We start from the raw sequence: 22,232 nt of genomic DNA, 5'->3' as shown, positions 1-22,232 counted from the left end.
CCTGTTCACATTTTAGTGTACAATCTTGAATAAAACATTTCAAAATTAAAAAAAAAATGTTTTAGAGAATTACATTTCTATTTTAGAAAACTGCAGTTTGGTTTGTTTTTGAGGCACTGAAATCAGATCAGGAAGGCTGAGGTCTCCCAAAGGTTGTTAAGTAAAATTTAAGTGCCTGAGTCTAAATTTGACCTATAAAGAGCCCTTAGGCACCTAAAACTCCATAGGAACCTGAATTGCAATGTCAGATTCCCTAATTGCTCTAAGTTCACATCCCTTCATATCTGCATTAGTCTTTGGATGGCTTAGGAATTTGGTATCTTGTTTGCTTTGTGCCTAGTGCATGCCAATACCTGTTTGAAAATCTCAAGCTGGGCATTCATCTGCCTGTATTATTGACAGCTGTTTCATCTATTTTCTGATCTGGTTACTACGTGTACCAGCCGCTTGAGAGAGGAGATCCTTCCCCTCTGCTCAGCCCTGGTGAGGCTGCATCAGGAGTGTTCGGTGCAGATTTGGGTTGTAGGAGAGTGTATGAGAGGTACAGACCTACTGGAGCAAGTCCAACAAAGCACCACAAAGATGATGAAGGGCCTGGAGCATCTGTCATAGGAGGAGAGACTGAGAGAGCTGGGAGTATTCAGACTGGAGAAGAAAAGGCTCAGAGGGATCTGATCAACGTGTATATATTTATCTAAAGAGAGAGTGTAAGGAAGACAGAGCCAGTCTCTTCTCAGTGTGCCCAGTGACAGGACAAGAGGCAGTGGACACAAACTGAAACACAGGAAATGCCTTCTAGAAGAAGAAGAAGGGAAAAAAAAAACAAAAAAAACACAAAACCCCCAAAACTGGAGGACTTGTCCAGAGAGGGCAGTCTCCATCCCTGGAGATACTCAAAAGCTGTCTGGACAAGGTCCTGGGCAACGTGCTATAGGTGACCCTGTTTGAGCTGGAGGTTGGATATGATGATCTGCAGAAGGGCCTTCCAACCTCAACTGTTCTGTGATTCTGTCTTTAAAATGGTCCTGTACAAGATGTATTCCATGTTTGCCAACATGCCTTCCTGATGACAGTACCCTCCCTCTCTCTGAGTTTGTTTAAATGCCAATATATAAGATGGCTGATACAAAGCTGTGTTAGCTGGTTGCACCATCTGCATCTGATGCTTGTCTGCAATATCTTAACATGCACGAGAAATTGAGTTCTGACTGCTTTACTTTCAAGGAAGGTTATTCTATATCTAGCTGACAACATTTCTGAAACTTTCTCTTTTTGAAACTTGTATTTCTCTAAAAGTTAGTTGAAGCTGGACATCTAGTTCAAAATTATTAGTGGTGAGAGCAAATGGAGAGACATACAAACAGGGCATTCTAGGTGCGTTTTTCTTTTGGAAACTGGTTTAAAATATGATTGATGAGCTACTAATATTTATGTCACCTCATGTGAAATACTTAGTTGGTTTAGAACACTCAATGAAGTTATAGGAAAGGGGTACTGAGCTTCAGTTTCCTGTTCTGCTTGATAGAGCTCTCTCAAACCCTGCTGTCTTTAAGGTGTTTCACATTTTAGGAAAGTTACAGAATATTTTGACTAGCGGATGCATTGTGTGTAAAATATATGCATAGTAATCTTAAGTGTGGTTGTACCCATTTATAGCTGTGGCTTTATGCTTTATTGCGTGACAGATAGCTGATTCCTTGAAAAAAGTCATTCAGATAGGATGGGATGCTCCAAGAAACATAGGCAAGGAAGTCTCTGTTAAGGAGAAAAGAGATGTTGCTAATGTAGCTTCTCAAAGCACCTATTGCCTAGTTTCGTTTTGTTACTGTCTTATTTTTTCAAGTTATTTGCAGGTACTATTCTTTGCTTTTTTAAAAGATAGGATATTCATTTTACAGATAATACAAAACAAAAAGAGTATATTATATACAAATTCTTCATTACTTCATTATGGCACCTTTAATTAGCTTTATAAAGTAGTGTAAGTGATAAAGCTTTTCAAATAAAAATGTCTTAACTGTCTTAGTATTCTGAGCTGTTTGGATAACGTTTTTTCCATATGTGACTGTAAAGACTTTCCATAAAGTCTTTATTTTCCTGTTCTTCATAGACCCACGCATGTGCTTTAAATATTGTGAATAGTCAGGATCCTATGGGACTTTTGATAGCATATCTTACGTAAGTCTTTGCAAGATTTGACCCAAGTACTTCTTAAGTTTAATTCCCAGAATAGTCACATTCACTCTATACATCAGGGGGTCATCAGCATATGGCACAGAAGCCAGAGATGACACACACACTAGATTTTTTGAATGGTGCAGAACTGTTCTCTGTATTAGGCAACAGATTCTAACTCCTACTACATTTCTTCCAACACACTCAGACATTACTTTGAGAAAAATACAGTTGTGTAGTGGTTGCTGAAGCATCTACAAGTTCTTATTTTCTTTTGTATGAAATAGGAATAGTATGTTAATGGGTATATTTAGTTCATCTGCAAAGAGGTGTATGCACACTTGTCTAAATCCAGGCATATTACAGTCAGCAGAGCCTTTAGAGAGCAATTTCAGTACTGTTTCAGAATAGCCCTTCAGAGGCTTAATTAGACAAAGCACCTAAGTTAGGTAGCAGAAGTCAAATGAGCTGAAAACACTCACCCTCTTAACATTAACTGTTAGTATGTAACTGTAGATGCAGTTGATAACAATAACAATATTGTGACCCACAAATAATATAATTAGTAAAACAGTCTTTAACTCAGTTTGGACCATTCAGTTTGAAAGCTTCCTGAAACAAGTACGTATAGGTACTGTATTTGACGTGAAAGCTATAGATAAGCTTTTCAGAATCACTCCTAACCTGAAATGAGTATTATGTCCTCAGTTTTGACATCCTTTTCTTTCCCATTCTGTAAATTTGTTGAGCAGAAGGTAATTCTTGGACATGTGTAGGATCTCAGCAGAATTTATATAATGTATCAGCCTTCAAATAAGGCCAATGTATGTGAAAGGTAGGTTTTGGTAGCAGAAAAGCAATTTAAGTGCTAAGAACTAATAGCAAAAATGGCTTTCACATGCGCTACGTCTGTTAAATTAACCTTCTTCAATGTGGGGCACATATAGTTAGTCATTTAAATCAATAGACAACATAACTCTTTCCAGTTTTATGATAGATATTGTGAGTGATGATCGAAGGGTTTCTTATATTCAATATATTTATATTTAAAATTCATATATATAAAAAATAATTGGTTACACATACGTCTTCAGACGTGCTGGAGGGGCTAAACTTTTTTATTGCTGCCTTCCAGTCCAGCTTCTCTATGCCTGTTAATATTGCGATATCTTTATTTTTTGAAAACTGTGAAGTTTAGAAAAAGATGTACATGGTAGATCGAGCCCTTCAAATAACTCAGCTAGCCTACTGCCTACTTACTGACACCCTCTTGCTTTGTGACCTGAAGGCTCTTTCACCATCATATTAACAAAATTTAGGTGTCCCATCATCATATGAGCAGACCTGTAGTGGTCCCTGCTTCTGGCCCACACAACAAAAGAAGAAAGATGTGTCTTGGTTTAACATAACAAAAAAGGTGACCTATGATAATTAGTTTTGGTGAGAACAGGAGAGGAACACAAAAGTGGGAAGGTGCTAGAAAGTTATCACCTGTTACCGTATAGTAAACGTAGATTAACACTTCCAAACTGATAAGTGATTCTGGATGTTGGTTTTGGATATGCTACTCTTAAGAGATCTGCTCCTTTACTTTGTTTCCTTTTTTTAGGAGTCACAAAGAATTTACCTTCCTAAAAATCACGTTCTTTTTGGGTGTTTGAACTTTGGAACCCAAAAGGTTTTGTGATCCAAAATTACAAGTCTCATTGTAAGTCTTGGCCTCATGCTAGAACGTGTGCTTGCACACGTGCACTTGCTTTTGTATTGTGTCTGGCCTGAGCACTGAGACATTTACCAAGTTTTTAGTTCATTTACTTTTGTATTGTGAAGTTTGTATGGATGTTTTATTTTCTGTGATGCTCAGGGAGAGAAAAAAAAATTCCCCGTATATTGTTCATTTCACTTTCTTTGCTTTTTGTTTTACAGGAGACACATGAAATTGTGGCTATCAAGAAATTCAAAGACAGTGAAGGTAACATTTTCTCCCCTATAACCTTTTTTTTCCTATATAATCTTTTACATCAACAACAATGCTGTTAATACCTCTCCAGTTAAATAAGAAGTCTCTCATATCAAGTTATGATTCAAAAATGATAATGATGTATTAGCTTTGTGAGTATTCAAGGCCTTTGATACTTCATACCTGCCTAGAGGCTGCATTATATACTCAAACTAGATGAAATTACCATCTTTTTTTCTTGGGGCATCCATGTTAACATTGCTGAGATTGTGGTCCAATGCCTGGTAGTTAGACATGTCACTTGGAGGCTAGATGTGATCAGGGAATGGCAAAAACTCCTGTTATAACACTGGCTTGACGCGTCTTACTAATTTAAACAAAAATGAACTTCATCACCATTTATCTGTGGGAGGAGATTTGAATTAAATATTCATCATTTAAATGATTTTGTTGGAAAGGGGGACTTGAAGGGATAAGTGGAGGAGACAGAGAGGTTGCTAAGAAGTTCTGTGGGAGTTTTCAGTGATCTGTGGGAGACTTTGAGGGAGCAGTGTAAAGTAGCAGGAGTTCTGCTCTCCCTTCATCTGGCTTCATTCTCCAACAGTGTGCTTCACTCAGAGCAGCTTTGATATACTATCCAGTGTCACTGAGTTTGCAGAGAAGGCTTACTGTTGCTGGCTGAGAGGGTGGTAGAAGACAGGACCCATGGACCTTATTGCTAGTGCTGCCCACACCCTGCTTCACACACAGTATTGGTAAAAATAAAGGCTTGGCTCTCTCACCTGCACTTGTTGCTTGAATAGTCTAATCCCAGTATCCCATCATAGGCAAAACTGGCAATCAACAACTGTAGGCAGCTTTCTACCTTGCATATGTCAGAACTTAACTCTGATCCCTAATGGACTTACACAAACCAAATGAGAAGCCAAGTATGAAGTAATAGGGGACTAATCCTGGACTGAGGCAATGCAGCTATGATTTGCTGTATACTATGGCTTCAACTAAAATTCTAATGATGTGTTTAAAGAAATAATAGCCATTTTATTTTAGCAAACTTTTCTTTTTTAGTCTTGTTATGGGATTGCTGATGACCATGCAGATGTGGTTGGCTACAAGGACTTTTATTTTCAGGGTTGGTTGGACATAGTAAAGTCAAATTTGCCTCTGTTCTTTCTGCAGTGCAAACTCTGTTTTGCAGCTGATGTTGCCAGACACTTGAAGGGTGTATTTGATAAATCTTTTAACTCTGCTGTTTAGAAATCTGTTTTAAACCCCAATTAAAGAATGTAGGGGAGTACTGAATTGGGGTAGTCCTATCAAGCAGGTCATGAGGGTACTTCAGAATTGCATGTAGCTACTTGATCTGGCTGTTTGGGGCAGATTCTAACCAATGAAATCTCAGTATCAAGGCCTTAACAGGATTAGTATTTTAGCTGGTCAATCAAAAAAAAAAAAAAAAAAAGGCAACAAAGCAACATTGCTGTTAGGTATGACTTGCCAACAGGATTATGTAATATTAGATTACATGACTGATGACTGTTTTTCAGAGCTGTAGCTAGCTGTTTACAAGGTTCAGAAAATATGACAGAAGTTCTCTTCATAGATTTGATCAGTCCATTTAACATATGTCTTGTTAACAGGGTAGTTCATTAAAAACCTGAATATATTATAATTGTTTCTATTACTGTTTTTGTTTCACTGGATTTTTGTTGTTGTTTGATACATGCATGCTAAATGCACTAGGGAATAAAGTGTCTAGTTTTAGAAGAAAGTATGTAATCAGGCTGATTCAAGCCAACACCAAACACTTTAAAATCAGATGATTTAGATTGCTCTAAATTATATATCTTTTAAAATCAAAACATTTGTGATGGTAGTAGAGTTTTTTTTCCCTCCTTTCTCCTCCTACCTTTCAATTTTTTTCATTCTTCTGATTATGATTGTGTGTGTTTGTATGACTTGTGCTATTCTCTATCCCTTGCCAGTCTGTTTTTGCCTTTTGCCTGTTTGGAAAAACAGTTTATTTTCCTTCCCTTTTCTTCCACTGCCTGCATGTACATGAGGAGATTCACTGAATTAATGCATTTCATTTTACTAAATGAAGAGTGCAAACTAATTTAATCTGTTTTACTTGACATTTCTTCGGTAGTATCACCTATAACCAACCAGTTCAGGGCCCCTCAGTGATGAGAAGTTTACAAAGCTTTAGTAAAACACTCTCCTTTTTTTGAACAACTTTCAGACAGCTAAGTTGTCAAAACATTAGTTGAATTTCTTGATGCTTTAGAATCACAGATTCTAGGCTTCATTGAATCGATGTTTGCTCTACTGCCTTCTGCGGCCTCAGCAGTGGTCTGCTTGCTGAATTTGCACTAAAAGCCTTTCATGAAAAACTTATAAGGCATAAAAATCTGTGTTTATGTCTTAATTTGTCGTGGCTATTGGAAGATAAAGTTATTTTTAGAATGCAATAGATTTGTCTTTCATGTTGACCAAATATGAGCTCTTCATTCCAGTGTCTCTGCTAAGAGCATATTAGCCACATCAGTGCTTCATTCATGGGATATGTGTGTGTGGGTGAGGGAGCTATCTGTACACATATGCTTCAAAAAATATAGATGTATACTACTAGTCTTCAGAATGAAAAAAGATAGAATGCAAAAGATTATTTGTTATTGCTTTTTTTGCTACTGGAAACCTGCATGGTAGTGAAGGGAAGTATGTCAAGGTTATATAGTGAGAGCGCAGTCATCATGCAGCTCTCTTCCAATACAGAAGGCATCCAAGCAGCAGAAAGAGACCATGTTGGAAAATGAGCCTTTTCCTCTGTAATATCCAGCAACAGAGATTTTAATCAGGGGTTCAAATAAATTATTAATAACATTTGTTACTAAGTATTTTTATTTTTAATAAGTTTTAATCTGTCATTTTTACTTTGCACCGTAGAAAATGAAGAAGTCAAAGAAACCACTTTACGAGAGCTTAAAATGCTTCGCACTTTGAAACAGGAGAACATAGTGGAATTGAAAGAAGCCTTCAGAAGAAGAGGAAAATTATACTTAGTTTTTGAATATGTGGAAAAAGTGAGTTGAGTCTGTACTATCCACAATTAAATCATCAGCTAACTGAAAAAGTCTTTGAAATTACTTCTAAAAATGGCACTATTCTAATGTAAAAAGAATAGCAGAAGTTCTTCTGAATACAAATTGTTCGTAGTTAGACCTATACTGTGAGAAAACACCACCAATAACTTTATTATTGCTTTTACCTCATGTGATGTGTTTTTAGTTGTTATTGCTAAATAGCTTCAAAAAATATTTCATATATGAACACAAACACATTCAAATCATGTGGACTGGAATATATATATATATAATTGTATATGAACTCCATAGTCTTTCAGAACAAGATCATGAGTTTCCGTCACGCAGTTTTTTGCAACTTTATCATTCCTCCTCCGTTAAAAATAAGATTTCTATTTCTGTTTTTCTCTAACAAGTTCAGCATCAGCAGTTGCTTAGAAAGATTTGGCAAAAGTCACTACCATTATTTCGAATCCTGACCTCATTTGAACCCATTCCAAAATTTTCTTAGATTAGCCCACTACTGCCAAGTGGGCCAGGTCAGCTTCTAGGAGAAACAGCATAGAACACATTGGTCTTTCCATTATTTTTGTAGGCTTTATGGCCACAGTAAACCTTACTTTTGTATTCTAACCGTTCAGCATTTCTTCCTGAAAACAACTAGATGATATTTTGTTACATAAAGTAAAACTACGTGCAAGCATAAAAAATATATCACATACATGTAGCTTTCATCAGGTGTTGTTCTCCTGATTGAAATTCTCATTTAATATCAAAGTGATGTTGCAGTGCTGCACCGTGCTAGTTCTCTTCAGTCAGTTACCCCTTATATGTGAAGATATCTCATCCTAGATATTGTGTCTCCTTACCTCAGTTTATAATTGATTATGTAGTATGGTTTCATTACATAATGTAAGGTGACCTATGCTATGACATGGATTGGCAGAAATAGTAGTGTGGTGCTCGAGCAGATCAGCAACTTCTAATGTGGTAGATCTTACTTAGCCCTAACATCCAAAGCTTGCCTTACTCTTCCTTTGCTTCCTGTGGTTCATCCAAACTTTTGGAATGTCTTTGATCACATACAAACTAGAAGATAACATTTAATCTTGTGTTACCATTCACTTGGTTGAGTTTACTCTAGCAGTGGTTTGGAAGATGAGCATAGAAAACATTTAACTGATCTAATAAGGGTATATTTCAAAAAAAAAAAAGGTTAGTATATTGGGTAAATAAAGCAGGGTGCAATATTTAACATATTTGCATCAGAGTAAAAGAATATAATGCTAAAGGTAGACATCACATATAGCTTGTTCATAATATCATTCTTGTTTCAACAGTCATCTTTGTTTTCAGCTAAAATTCACAATCTATAGATGTTTCTCATTTTCAAATGTGTAAAATAGTTTCCACAGCTCCTTATAGATGCCTTTCGAAACCAGGGTAATTTCTGTATTTGTGAATGAGGAATGGTAAAAACAATTAAATAAAATATGGTAAAATACAGTAATTTTTGTTTTAACTGATTATGAGTGCCTTTTATCCTTTAAGGAATCTTAGCTCTGCAATACCCAAATCTAGATTACTTAAATTAACATTTAGTCTAATATCCATCCTCTGCTTAGTTGATTAATAATTCCCTAGGGTATTATTTATGCCCATATGAGGCATTTTTATGTCTTTATTATTTCATTCACACTGACAGGTTTTTGTCCTGCTATGTGAAAGCAGTAGAACTAACTTAAAAATTAAGAAAATGGTATGTTAAAGCATGGTAGGATATTTATGAAATGCTGTTCTCAACTAAGTTTTTCATATAGCAACACTGAGCTGGAGTTTCTGTTTAAGCAATCTCTTAGATTAAAACTTCTAAAAATCATTTATTTACAAGTGGTTTGATGACAGATTTTAAAGGTCTCAGAGTACATTTGTGGTTCGCCTTTAAGGAATATTGTCTTCACAAGTGCTTTCTCTAGAATGAAAACAGCTAGTAGCATGTGAATGACTAAAACTTACTCTTTGAATGTTAAACTGGTTTTCATAGCTAGACTCACTGGCATAAGTGTGTTCCTTTGTATGCTGAAGATACGCTTATCTGGCTACTACAGTGTATGTATTTTAAATAATATGTCTTTTAAACACTTAGAATATGCTTGAATTGCTAGAAGAAATGCCAAATGGAGTTCCACCAGAAAAAGTGAAAAGTTATATCTACCAGCTAATTAAAGCAATTCACTGGTGTCATAAGAATGATATTGTTCATAGAGGTAAGTTTGTAGTTTTACATATAGAAGTGAGCCCCTGATAGAAATTTACTGTATGGAAAGATGTTATAGCTTGAATTAATTTGCACTGATGTAAATATAAGTTCTTATTTAATGTCTGTGAAAAAAAAATCTTTGAATTTGGCTGAGTGTTAAGCCTGCCAAGCCTCAGGTCGCTTTAAAACATATAAAGCTTGTTTTCCACTGGTGTCTTTGGCATATAAGTAGAGGTTGTACCATATGCACAGTGAAGCAAAACTATGCCACAGACATTGCCAAAGAAAAGGAACTGTTTAAATATTTCATGGCACTAAATCATTTCACTTTTGAATATAATAATAAAATATTAAGAGAACAGTAACGCAGAACTTAAAGCTTGGTCATCTGCGCTTACTGGTATAAGTCAATTCCTCCAAACTCCCATGAGTTCAGCTCTGTGTATGTACTTTTTTCCTCAATTTCAAGTACTTACAATTCGTACTTTGATGTATGAGTTTATCTAGTTTTATTTATGTTATCCTAATTTAATAAAATCATATTCTGTCTTATGACTTTGCAAAAGTGACATTTCTAATGTATAAGAATTTTCATCTTTTGGAAACTTTTAGTGCACTACTTGTATTTGAGATTGACCAAACACAGACAAGAATCTGTAAATATTTTGTGAAATGTTGTTTGAAGAAATGTAGCTTATACAAATACCACAATATCCATATAGAAATAAAAACCAGGCTTGTGTAACTAGAGAACATGTTTTTTCTAAAGAAATGGCAAGAGATGCAGGAGTAGATTGTCATAACGCTGAAGAAAATGAGTGCACATAGTTAATGTTTTACTGATTAACTGGGTAATTAAAGATGGTTCTACATACTCCTTTGCAATATACAATATTCTGCATATTGTTTTGATGTCTAGGAATATGTGTAAGCACCTTTCATCTTCTTTATTTTGTTGAGAAACTACTTAAAAGGCCTCACATTATAGCAAGTGAATTCTGCGTGTTTACAAACGTCATCATTTGAAGCCTAGTGATACTTGTTTCAGCAGTTGCTCTTGTAATGCTTTGTTTGTGATTGTTTGAATATCTTAAATACATTATATTGTTCACTAAGTTTAAAATTAAGAAGGTTAACAGGTATCTTCTTTTTCTCTGTTATTCCAATACGCCAGATATCAAACCAGAGAATCTCTTAATAAGCCACAATGATGTTCTGAAGTTGTGTGACTTCGGTAAGTTCAATAGCTAGATATATATTTGTTTGTTTTCTAGAGAAAATCTCTGTGCAATCTTCTCAGTGCAATGCTGCCTTATTCTTGTACGAGTTAAACAGTGTGTACTGTTTAAATTCATTTTAGTGCTCAGAATTGATTACTCATTCAGGTTGTTGCTTTAATTTCAAAGATCTCTGAGCTTTAATGTTCATGTCTCGTGAAATACCAGTGTTAATGCAGCCGTTCTATTGACATGTTACTTCTTCCTATTTTCTAGAGTTTTTACTAGCAGTGTTATTGGCACTCAGTTAAGAAAAGCTCAGACGATAAGTAGATTAGAAGGTAGCAGAACTGTAGATTTATCTGGCCTTCATATATTAAAAAAAGTGTTTTTCGTTGTTTAGTAAAGACAATGAAATTCTTTAACTTTTTGTATTCTTCTTAAAACACTGGTTCTTAGGGACTATTATGATTGTCTTCACTTGTACATAACAACTTGTGTTATTGTGTTAATCAAGGAGTCATATGTGATCATATGATTAATGACTGAAAAGCTGGAGAATAAAGTCAGAGTTGTATATGCAATGTTAACTTTGTTATTTCCTGACTTACGAATGCCTGTTTAATGACAACTTAAGGCTTTGAAGAATCAGCACCTAAGCACAAGACAAACTGTGGCCGTGTGAGTAATCCTCAGAAGACAACAGGGCAGAGTATACACTGATTCCAACAACCTGTATTTTTGTTCTAAATGCTACATAAACACAGAATAAAACATTGTCTCTAAAAAGCCTACAGTTTGACTTGGTGAATAAAAACCAATTTCAGAGCACTACACAAAGGCACTTTCAGTGAGAGCTGTTTTCATGAAAGCTGTCGTTTCAGACCTCTGCAATTTTGAATGGAAAAAGGAGCTGTTGGAAAAAAATAAATTGCAACAGCTTTTAGTAATAAAAAAATGATGTTCATTTGCAGGGCTTTGTATTTCTTTTAATCCTAAATGCATTTTTGCTTAAGCATTCAGAAACAATCACCTTTCTAGGAAAAGCCTCCAAATTTTCAGTCCATAGGAGTTCTTTGAATTAAGCTGGCATTTATTTTGCAATGTGAAGAACTACAGAGCTCTAATAAAATATAATGGTACTATTGCAGGGGGCTTAGGTAGGTGCCGTAGCCATTTCTGGTGCTGGGGACCTTTTGTCTGCATCTCCACAGCTGCTTTCTCCTGGCAGCTCTGCCCCCTCCACTGGAGGCACTGGGGCAGTATTTTTCCCTCAGCTTCCTGCCACGGTGCCCCAGGCCCTGCCCTTGCGGACCAAGGCCTTGAGCGCTGCCATGACAGGTGCCCCGTGAGGCGGGGCCAGCAGCCTGCCCCTGCCCCTGGTGTGTTACATGGGGGAGCCAATGACTGCCAGGCACGGGGCTTGACAACCAATCAGCAGGCAGCACCAGCCCCTGCCCAGCACGTGCTCCAGTCAGGGCCAACGGCATTACAAGCAGGAACAGCCAATAGGGGTGTGAGTAGGTCCTGCTGGAGAGGAAGGCAAGGCTACTCTGCCATGGAGCCCCCTCGCCTCCCATCCCCACCGGCCCCTGCGGAGAGTCTGCCCTTCCCCCTCTCACCTTCCCCTTCCTCTTTCATTTTTAATTCTTTCCCTGAAAGTGACTTTTTGCTGTTGGTGCGTGGCATAAGCTAACAAATCTCTATGCACGGACTTGTCACGACATTCTGTGTGCAAAGGAGCTTTGCAGGAAAATAAGCCAAACAATGTGATCATGTTTTGGATGACAGTTTTCTCAGTAAAATTATACAATTATGAATTCTATCAGAATGATGTTCTGTCTAGTTTGTAAGCTTGCTGATCTCATACGCTATAGCCAGATTTTTTTTCTAGTGTTGGAAGAGAAATGCAATCACAGTGTACTCCCAGTGCCCAGGAGAAGAAGGTGAATGAAGTTGTGAGAACTTGTGTTGTCATTATTGATTATGTAGCTTCGAACTTTGCTTCATGTTTCAGATTTCGTTGAGTTTAAAGTACCAAGCAACTTTTATAATTTGGGATCAATTATAATTATTTAGCCCTACTGCTAATTGACATTATTGTAAATTGCTTTGGTTACTACTGCAAAAATACCTGCTAGAAGGGAATTAAACACACAAATTTCTTGCACATGTGCAGCACAGGATATTAGAGTTTGACTTTTAGAATGACACAAAACATGCTGCCTGTCTACCTAACTCGCTTCATGATTTGGAACACAGGTTCTTGTCATGTTGTCAAGTAATGACAACAAATGCAAACAAAAAATCTTTATGTCCATCCGAATGCAAATATTAAAGTAACTGAGTGTTTCAGAATTAACTCAGTGGACAAAATAATTCAGAAAGAAAAAGCTCAAAACTCTTAACAAGTTCTTTGTAGTCCTTGTGCTGTGTTTTGTACATATCGTACTAGATAAAAATGAGTTTGAATATGGTGCTTGCTTGGGCACATGGCGTGTGGGTGTAGTTTCTGCCAATAGAAATGGAAAAAGAGAACAGTACGAAATGCCAGCTACAGCAGATGCATCCAACTGTTGTTGGAAATAGTTATGCGTTCTGTACACTATTATGTGTGCTGCTTCAATGACAGTGCTTCAGAATTACTTACTCTAACAATCTCTTAATCTCTGTATAATGTTTAAGCATAGAAATCATGAAACACAGGACTGGAAAAGACCTCAGGAAATTCTCTAGCTCTTCCACCTACTCAAAGAAAGGATTAGGCATGTCTCTGTCATTCTTGACTGATGTTTCCTTAATGTATTCTTTAAAATCTTAGTAATTGAGGTTCCACAGCATTGCTAGGCACTTAGTTAAGTACTTAAATGCCATTAATGTTAGAATGCTTTACTTGTCTAACTTTGATTTGCCTTCCTTCTACATAAGAAGCTGACAAGATTCTGAACTGCCTTTTCCCTCACACCTTTTTTCTTGACATCTCTCCTACTCTGGTTATGACTCTCCTCTGGTTATGGCTTTTTTGAAATCTGTTGTTCTATTTTGGTTGTTCCTTCCTCCTTACATTCTGATGCATTTTGCAAACCCGTTTTTGTAGTTACTCTCAGCTAAATCACTTCCATCTTCATTTTCTGATCTAGTTCTTTCCTGCTGCTTAGAGTTCAGTCCAGTCTTCTCCCTAGTTACCTCCTCTTACTTTTATAGCAAAAAATTGTTCCCACCACCTCAACACTTGGAGGAATGAGCAGTAGTGTTCTGAACTCGTTTTGTCACCATAGTAAATGAGTAATTGTGTCTTTAGAAAGATATTATGCTTCCTTGAAGTGTGGATTCTGTCCATCATCTTTCAGCATGGTAACATAGAATCTAAGCTAGAGTAAAATGGTTTTCTAAGTCACCCAGCTATACATATATATATATATATATATATATATATATATACACATATATATATATATGCATCACACTGAAGCGCATGATAATACTTATTTTCTGTCTTGCTGCATCAAATCCGTACTGCACCTTATTTGGAAAGGTAGGGGGCTAATCCTTTCTGGGACTATATTAGCTGCTGATGATCTCTGAACATCATTTGTAGCTCCTACTTGGGGCCAGGTTCCAGTGGACAGGCCTGGAGGGAAGATTGCATCCTGATCTTAATTGCTTCTTCAGGGACAGATTTACTGGTGGGCTGCCAGGCTTTTGCCCTACCATTAGCACAGGGGCTGCCATGGTGTATTTGTTTAGGTCGTGTGATATCTTTTTCTTCATTCAGTTTGGGGCTTCCTGCTCTTCATTTTGGCTATCCACTTTCTCCTGGTTATTTTCTTCCCTCTCTCCTCTAAATTGATGAATGAAAGATTTTTTTTTTCACTGACAAGATTAATCAGATGGGTCATGTAATTTGAAACAGAAGCAGTACTGCCTGAGTAATTCTAAATGCAGTAATGTTTATAATCCTAATGATAGTCTTCAGTTAAAAAAAAAAGATTCCTTTCAAGCTTTTTGCCATCAGCATCAGTAGTGTTCAGTAGATTTTATGGGGACCGAATAGAACTATTCCTATTTTGGGACAATATTGAAATATCTGTTCATCTTTGTACATGTCTTCTAGATTACTGCCTCTTGAAGGAAGAGATATCTTATTTATGAAAAGTAGTAACAGTACCCTATGTCAATACCAAACTTTTTTATTGCTTTCTTAAATCACTAGTCTATTAATAATCTCTACATCCAAACTTTTACTCCAACATAGAGGAAATCAGCATACCGTGGGGGTCAGTGTGACTGGACTCCTTCAGACTAAGCTGTCAAATGAGATCTGCTTTCAGAATAAGAAAATCTCACAACCTTAGAATCACAGTTGTGTAAGAAAAGCACTTTTGGCAGTTTCTACGTATGAATTTGGAAATAAAGAAAAATGACTGTTGCATTTAAGTGGCACATTGATTCTGAAAATGAAATTACACCTTAAACCTCTGCAGGACTCTAGAATTTTTATTCTTTATTTGTCACTTAAGAAATAATAGAAAGACTCCCAGTGGTCTAATTGAAGTGAATTTTGGATCAAGTTTTAATGCCACATCCCAATAAAAAAAGCATTTTTAAAATGTTGCTTCTGCAGTTCAGCCCCGCTGATTTGTCTCAGCTTGAGCTCCGGTAAGGAACATACACATACAGAGTCTTACTGCTGAGCTCTGTCTGACCTCAGTCTCACCTTATTATTAGTTATTTGAAAACAGCAGGATCCATGATACTTTTCTAAAAATAATGACAGCAGCTGCCCTGTAGTACTTCTAAGTGAAGACTCTAATAACGTCATCCCTGTAGTGCTCAGCTGACTTTATAAATTGAGAATAGGGGGAATGAAAACAAAATCTAAATTATGCCTACCCCTGGACATTCCAGTATATGCCTTCTTCTCTGTGTCACTCTTCTAAGCTGTTATGCGTTAAGACAAAAGTCAACCTCTGGTACAATTGTAAATAAGTAGACAGTTATTGGTTCTTAACAAACTGATGTGGAGAAGGAAGTTATTTTAGATTTGGATTCTGATTGTAAATTTGATAAGAGCCTTGCTTTGTATGTGATAATAAAGCATGTGGGAAACACACATCAGTGCAGCATGATATGCAATATGTAGCAGTTTTGCTCAGATCTTCTGCCTTTTGTAATTGCAGGGAAATGATCATTTTCATTGCCAAGTAAGGTGGACTGTGCTAACCTCATACAAAAGTTAAAATCAGAGAGGGAGGTTCTCACACAAGAATAATCCATAGGTTCTTGGGGAGGGTCATCAGACAAGAATAATTCATAAATTCTTGACCAGTAGAAAAAAAAATGAATGCAGTGTGACTGTAGTAGTTAGGATCAATGACTGAAGAGTCTACTCCCCAGTTATACCACAGACTCACAGAATGGTTAAGGTTGGAAGAGACCACTGGAGATCATCTAGTACAATCCCCTTGCTCAAGAAGGGTAACCTAGAACATATTAGACAGGATCGCATAGAGGCGAGTTTTGAATATCTCCAGAGAAGGAGACTCCACAGCCTCTCTGGGCAATGTATTCCAGTGCTCTGTCACTCTCACAGTAAAGTTCTTCCTTATATTCAGGCGAAACTTCCTGTGGTTCCGTTTGTGCCCATTGCCTCTAGTCCTGTCGCTGGACACCGTTGAAAAGAGTCTGGCCCTGTCCCCTTGGCACCTTCCCTTAAGGTATTTGTAGACCTTGATAAGGTCCCCTCTCAGTCTTCTCCAGGCTAAACAGGCCCAGCTCTCGCAGCCATTCCTCATAAGAGAGATATTCCAGTCCTATATGTGCCTTTGTAGCACTACATTGGACTCAATCCAGTGGCTCCATGTCTCTCTTGCACTGCAGAGCCTAGAACTGGACACAGTACTTGAGATGTGGCCTCACCAGGGCTGAGTAGAAGGGGAGGATCATCTCCCTCAACCTGCTGGCAACACTCTTCCCAATGTACCCAAGGATACCGTTGGCCTTCTTGGCCACAAGGGCACATTGCTGGTTCATAATCAACTTGTTGTCCACCAGCACTCCCAGGTCCTTCTGTGGAGCTGCTCTCCAGCAGGTCAGCTCCCAGCTTGTACTGGTGCCTAGGGTTATTTTTCCCTAGGTGCAGGATAGTGCACTTGCCCTTATTGAACTTCATGAAGTTCCTCTCCATCCAGTCTCCAGCCTGTCCAGAACTCTCTTTATGGCAGCACAGTCTTCTGGGGAATCAGCTACTCCTCCCATTCGGTATCCTCAGCAAACTTGATGAGGAAGCACTTTCTCCCTGCATCCAGGTCATTGATGAGGAAGTTAAACAAGTCTGGCCTCAATACTGACCCCCTAGGGGACACCACTAGCTGCAAGCCTCCAACTAGATTCTGCACCACTGATGACAACCCTCTGAGCTCTGTCTTTCAGCCTGTTCTCAATCCACCTCACTGTCCACTCGCCTAGCCCACACTTCCTGAGCTTTTCTAGAAGGATGTTATGGGAGAGAGTGTCAAAAGCCTTGCTGAAGTCAAGGTACACAATGTCCACTGCTATCCCCTCATCTACTCAGCCAGTCAGTCCATCATAGAAAGTTATCAGATGGGTGAAGCAGGATTTCCCCTTGATGAATCCATGCTGACTACTCCTGATCACCTTCTTTTCCTCCATGTGTCTGGAGGTGACATCCAGAAGGAGCTGTTCCATCCCCTTTGCAGGGATGGAGGTGAGGCTGACTGGCCTATAGTTGCCTGGGTCCTCCTTTTTGCCCTTCTTGAAGACTGGAGTGACACTGGCTTTCTTCCAGTCCTCAGGCACCTCTCCAGTTCTCCATGACTTTTCAAAGATGATGGAGAGCAGCCTGGCAACAACATTCGCCAGCTCCCTCAGTACCTGTGGATGCATCCCATCTGGGCCCATGGATTTGTGGATGTCAAGTTTGCCTGAAAGATCTCTAACCTGATCCTCCTTGATCAAGGGAAAGTCTTCCTTTCTCTTCTCCTTTCTCATCTCCAGGCCCTGGCATTCTTGAGGGCTGCCCTTAGCAGTGAAGTCTGAAGCAAAGAAGGCGTTCAGTAACTCTACCTTCTTTCTGTCCTTTTCACCAGGGCCCCCACTCCATTCAGCAGCAGCTCCACATTTTCCCTAGTCCTCCTCTTGCTACTGATGTATTTGAAGAATCCCTTCCTGTTGTCCTTGACATCGCTTGACAGACTTAATTCCAAATGGGCCTTAGCCTTCCTCGTTGCATCCCTGCCTACTCTGACAACATTCTTGTATTCCTCTCAAGTGGCTTGTCCCTCTTCCGCATTCTGTGTACTTTCTTCTTCTGTCTGAAGACAGAAGCTCCTTGTTAATCCATGCAGATCTCCTGCCCCCTTTGCTGGACTTGTTACTCATAGGATTCATCACCGTTGAGCCTGGAGGTAGTGATGCTTGAATCAGCTCTCTTGCACCCTGCCTTCCTTCTAGGCCCCTAACTCATGGGATTCCTCCAAATGGTTTCCTGTAGAGGTCAAAGTCCGCTCTCCTGAAGTCCAGGGTTGTTATCCTACTTATTGTTCTGCTTCCTCCACGCGGGATCCTGAACTCCACCATCTCATGGTCACTGCAGCCAAGGCTGCCCCCAACCTTCACATCTCCAGCCAGTCTGTCTTTGTTAGTACAAGGGCCAGCAGGACACCTCTCCTTATTGACTCATTAAGTTTCCATTGTTATGAATTGTCTGCTGTAAAAAGCGCCTCACAATGAAATTTAGTGACTATATTTCAATGGCTTATGTGGCATACTGACAAGTAACTTTTATCTATCTGTTTTTTATTATGGTAAAGCAGAAAAGTCATGGCAGAATGCCACAGACTTCTGAGGACAGTGCACAAGTAAACTTGTCATTAAAGCAGGAGTGTTAACATTCAGTGCTGCATCAATAAAAACCTGTGTTTCAGCAAACACTTGCAATCTCTGGAGACATCATTGTGCACTAGGGGATGTAAACTGTTTCTTTTTAAATAGATGTAACCTCTTAATGCCAAAATCAGTAGTGGCATGCATATTTATTGAAAATACAATATAATCTTTCACCTTCATTGTTTTTTTCACAGGCTTTGCTCGTAATCTCTCTGAAGGAAGCAATGCTAACTATACAGAATATGTGGCTACCAGATGGTACCGTTCTCCTGAACTCTTGCTTGGGTAAGTACAGGTTCTAGAACAGCCATGACACATAAACATTGGCTAATTCTTTGCGTTTTGTCAAGTATCTTTTGTGAGTTTTACATGTGGGGAACCGTAGTTCATTTAAAGGGTAAATTTAAAGAAACTTGCAGATTTTTATGAAGTATTTTAGTTCATGTAAGTTGACATGCATCAATGATCATGGTCACTGCTGAGGTGGTACAAAAAGATGATGCTAGCTTTGTAAGTGGACAGGAAGAATTTATTGGAGGAAAGTTTGTGAATCACTTTATTAAAGCACTGAATAGCTAGTGTCATGCAACCTGTGCAAGCAGTAGTTACGTGAGTAGCCTCAGTCAGACAATTTAATTTTGCTCTTTTTTCATCTGTAAAATAAGGAATTTCTCACCTTGCAAGGTTAAATAGTTTTTCAAATATTATATGAATAAATTCATAGAACCCAAACGGGTAAAGGAAAGGACATAAATAACTGAAATTATACAGCATGTGGTCTTTCCATTACTATCAGGTTGTACTGTGCATTTCTTTTAAACTTTATGAGAACAAAACACTCCTGTACAATACATTTCCTGTATGTATAACATATATATACTTTCGTATATGTAGTCTAGAAATAAAGAATTGGTAGCCACAGATTCAAACAAAGAAGAGCTTTAAGCCAGATGTTTCATGCTGCTGAGAAACAGATCTTTGTGGAACCTTTGATTAACACTGAACTAGAAAACAGACATTTCTTGAATAGATAAAGCATAAGGTAATAATTATTCTGTCAATAAAGTCATCGCACTATTTATAGAGCTCTACTAATCTTAATCCAGTTAGTATGCATTTGCATTGTTATATGCAGAACAGTATGTTAAAATTACCATTAAAAACCTCAAAACTTTGTTTTTCATGTTTTGGGGAAAACAGATATTATTAAACATCCAAGAAGATATATATTTGTTTTTAAAAAACTTGAGAAAACCATCAATAGTGGCCTTTTTATTTATATAGCATTTTATTATCTGTCTCTATTATTGATTAGGTTTTAAGAGGAAAGACATGAAAAACTTGACATGTACAGTATTAATCTGACTTGAATTTTTTGAAACTGTTTTATTAACACAAAAAAATTTATCAGGAGTCATGGATGCACATAATTGACTAAATTTATCTGATTAGCTTGTAGAGAAAGGGGAGGTGTGTGTGTGTTTGATGCATATGACTTCAACTTTGCTGATATAATGCCAAGTTTTTCTGGCACAAGTAATGTCTCTTTCTTGGCAATCCTGTTCTATTTCTTAGACACTGCTCTTGCCCATTTCCCCTCCTGCTCGTATTTTCCAAATCTTTATAAGCATCAATGATTTGGAAGTCTTCTCAGGATTATTAAATATTTATATTTTATCAAACACTTCTTGACTTTTTCAAACTTTGTGTTGTGTCCCAGAGAGGATTCTGTATGTGATAGGGAAGGTCAAATACTTGAATTTCATATGAGGAAAGAAATAGCTACCCAGTTATTCACAGAGCATCCGAATCTGCTCATACTGGAGAGCCTCAGGTAACAGTTAGTGGAGTACTTTTTATGCTTTGTTTATAAAAGATTGCTAAATACCGGCAGATTTTAAAGCATATCAAATTACTAGTCAAATTTGGCAAGAATATGTTATAGCACTTCCGATCTGTGATCTTCATATCATACAGGAATGAATTATTTCATTAATCCAGCCCCAGCATTCTTGCACTGTTTTCCCTTTCAGCCGAGAAGGCTGATCTTTACAGTCAGTAGAACAGGAGACTTGAACATGCCTTCCTAAACAAAATATTTCCAGTTTAATTGCTGTAAGAAGTGGATAGTTGCTACTTTTTGACTACACAGCATATAATGGAAACTTCTTAAACTGCAATTCAACTTCTTTTATCCTGGTGTACAAGGAAGGGTACTGGTTACTGCCTTACTGAGGTTTTAGCCCTTTCCTCAGTTCTAGCCCCAGCTTGGTCTCCAGGCCTCAGCGGTCTGCCTTCTTCCTGCTTCACATGTCACAGTGGAAGAGCCTGTCTTATTCAAAGGGTTGCTAATATTTTTCTCGTTCTTGTTAAAAAGGTAACAGTTTCTTAGTTGCACTTTCACAAACTACTTTGCTTTCAGGCATAGGATTTTTTAAGAACAGATCCATGGCTTTGGAGTCTGTGCGTTGCATTTTGCAAAGTCCTTTCAACTGGTCCAGCTCGTCCTTCCTTGGCTCTGGCCTCAGACTTGGCCTAATGGCTGGTTAGACTAGCAGTATCACAGAAAGAAGGAAAGAACATTTAGTCTTTCAGCAAATCCTCAGTTAGTCTTTGTTCCAGGTTACTAAAAGGAGTTAATGGTCTACAGAGCCATTGTTCTTGTAACACCTCAAGAGTTTCTGCATACTCTGCTTTGCTGGGTTTGGTTTGTTGTCAGTACTTTATTCCAGTGGGGCAAATTTTGATTTTGTGGTGGTTCTGTTTGTGAAAGGACTGCAGTGTCTCATGGCAGATTCTGAAAGGCAAACAGTTCTTGAAATTTTGACATGCTACCAGCTTTCCTAGCTGCCTTTGGCTCTGGCAGCAGGCAGCTCAGTAGGCCTATAATTTTCCTCAGGCTTTTGTGCAGCTATAAACTAGCTTTCTCACCTTAACCTAACCATCTAGTCATCAGGATTTCAGAGTCCCTTTGCCATGTGCTCTCCCGGTAGAGAGAAATAGGTAATCATGAGTAACGAATAGGGAAAAGGCAGATTCTTTTTTCTGTCTACAGGTGTTCACTTCCTGGACAACTTTTAACCCTGAGCATATGGAAGAAGCAAAGAGGTTAGGTTTAGGATTGGATTTGTCACCTGTAACTCCAGGTGTTGCCACATTCCAGAAATAAGCAGGCTAGCTATGATCTTAAAATCTCTTTAAACAGAGGTTGAGTGCAAGTTTAAAAACGAGAATCAATAAAGTATGTTTCTATTCAGCCATTATTCCGGTCTTTATTCTCTTTATATGCTTTTTCTTTCACCTCAGAAGAATTCTCCCGCAATTCTGCCCAAAACTTAAACATCCAAAAATGATTCTTGGAATAAGTTGAATGTTTACAAAACAATTAAAATCCAACAAGCAAGAACTCAGGCATAAAGAAAATGAATTGTTTTGTTCTACAGCAGATGCCCTTAAAAGCCAGCAATATGCAATGCATTAGCTATGTGTGATTGAGGTGTGCTGTTAAAGAAACATGTCAAGGAACAGAACCTTAGATTAAAAATCAGAAACTGTCCAAGAGAGATTCTGTGTTACGCCTCTGGATTGAATGTTGCTGTAGTCTACCACGCTGTCCTTCTCATATAAAT

The 22,232-nt window shown here is 38.0% G+C and overlaps 1 protein-coding gene across 4 annotated transcripts in view; it reads left to right on the top strand.

The window, feature by feature from the left end:
• Window positions 1-22,232, top strand: part of CDKL5 (cyclin dependent kinase like 5) — a 113,548-nt gene that overhangs the window by 55,876 nt on the left and 35,440 nt on the right. For all 4 annotated transcript variants that reach the window (XR_009958224.1, XM_062574258.1, XM_062574268.1 and 1 more), the window contains exons 4-8: window positions 4,102-4,147; window positions 7,082-7,218; window positions 9,365-9,485; window positions 10,653-10,712; window positions 18,798-18,888. Coding sequence is in view for 3 of the 4 variants with exons in the window: in XM_062574258.1 (XP_062430242.1) it covers window positions 4,102-4,147; window positions 7,082-7,218; window positions 9,365-9,485; window positions 10,653-10,712; window positions 18,798-18,888 (455 nt within the window). In the remaining variant the exon portion in view is untranslated. The remainder of the gene's footprint in view (window positions 1-4,101; window positions 4,148-7,081; window positions 7,219-9,364; window positions 9,486-10,652; window positions 10,713-18,797; window positions 18,889-22,232) is intronic.

The sequence above is a fragment of the Rhea pennata genome, chromosome 1 (assembly GCF_028389875.1).
Source record: "Rhea pennata isolate bPtePen1 chromosome 1, bPtePen1.pri, whole genome shotgun sequence".
In the NCBI taxonomy this organism is placed as follows: domain Eukaryota; kingdom Metazoa; phylum Chordata; class Aves; order Rheiformes; family Rheidae; genus Rhea; species Rhea pennata.
This window is presented reverse-complemented; position numbering and strand designations above follow the sequence as displayed.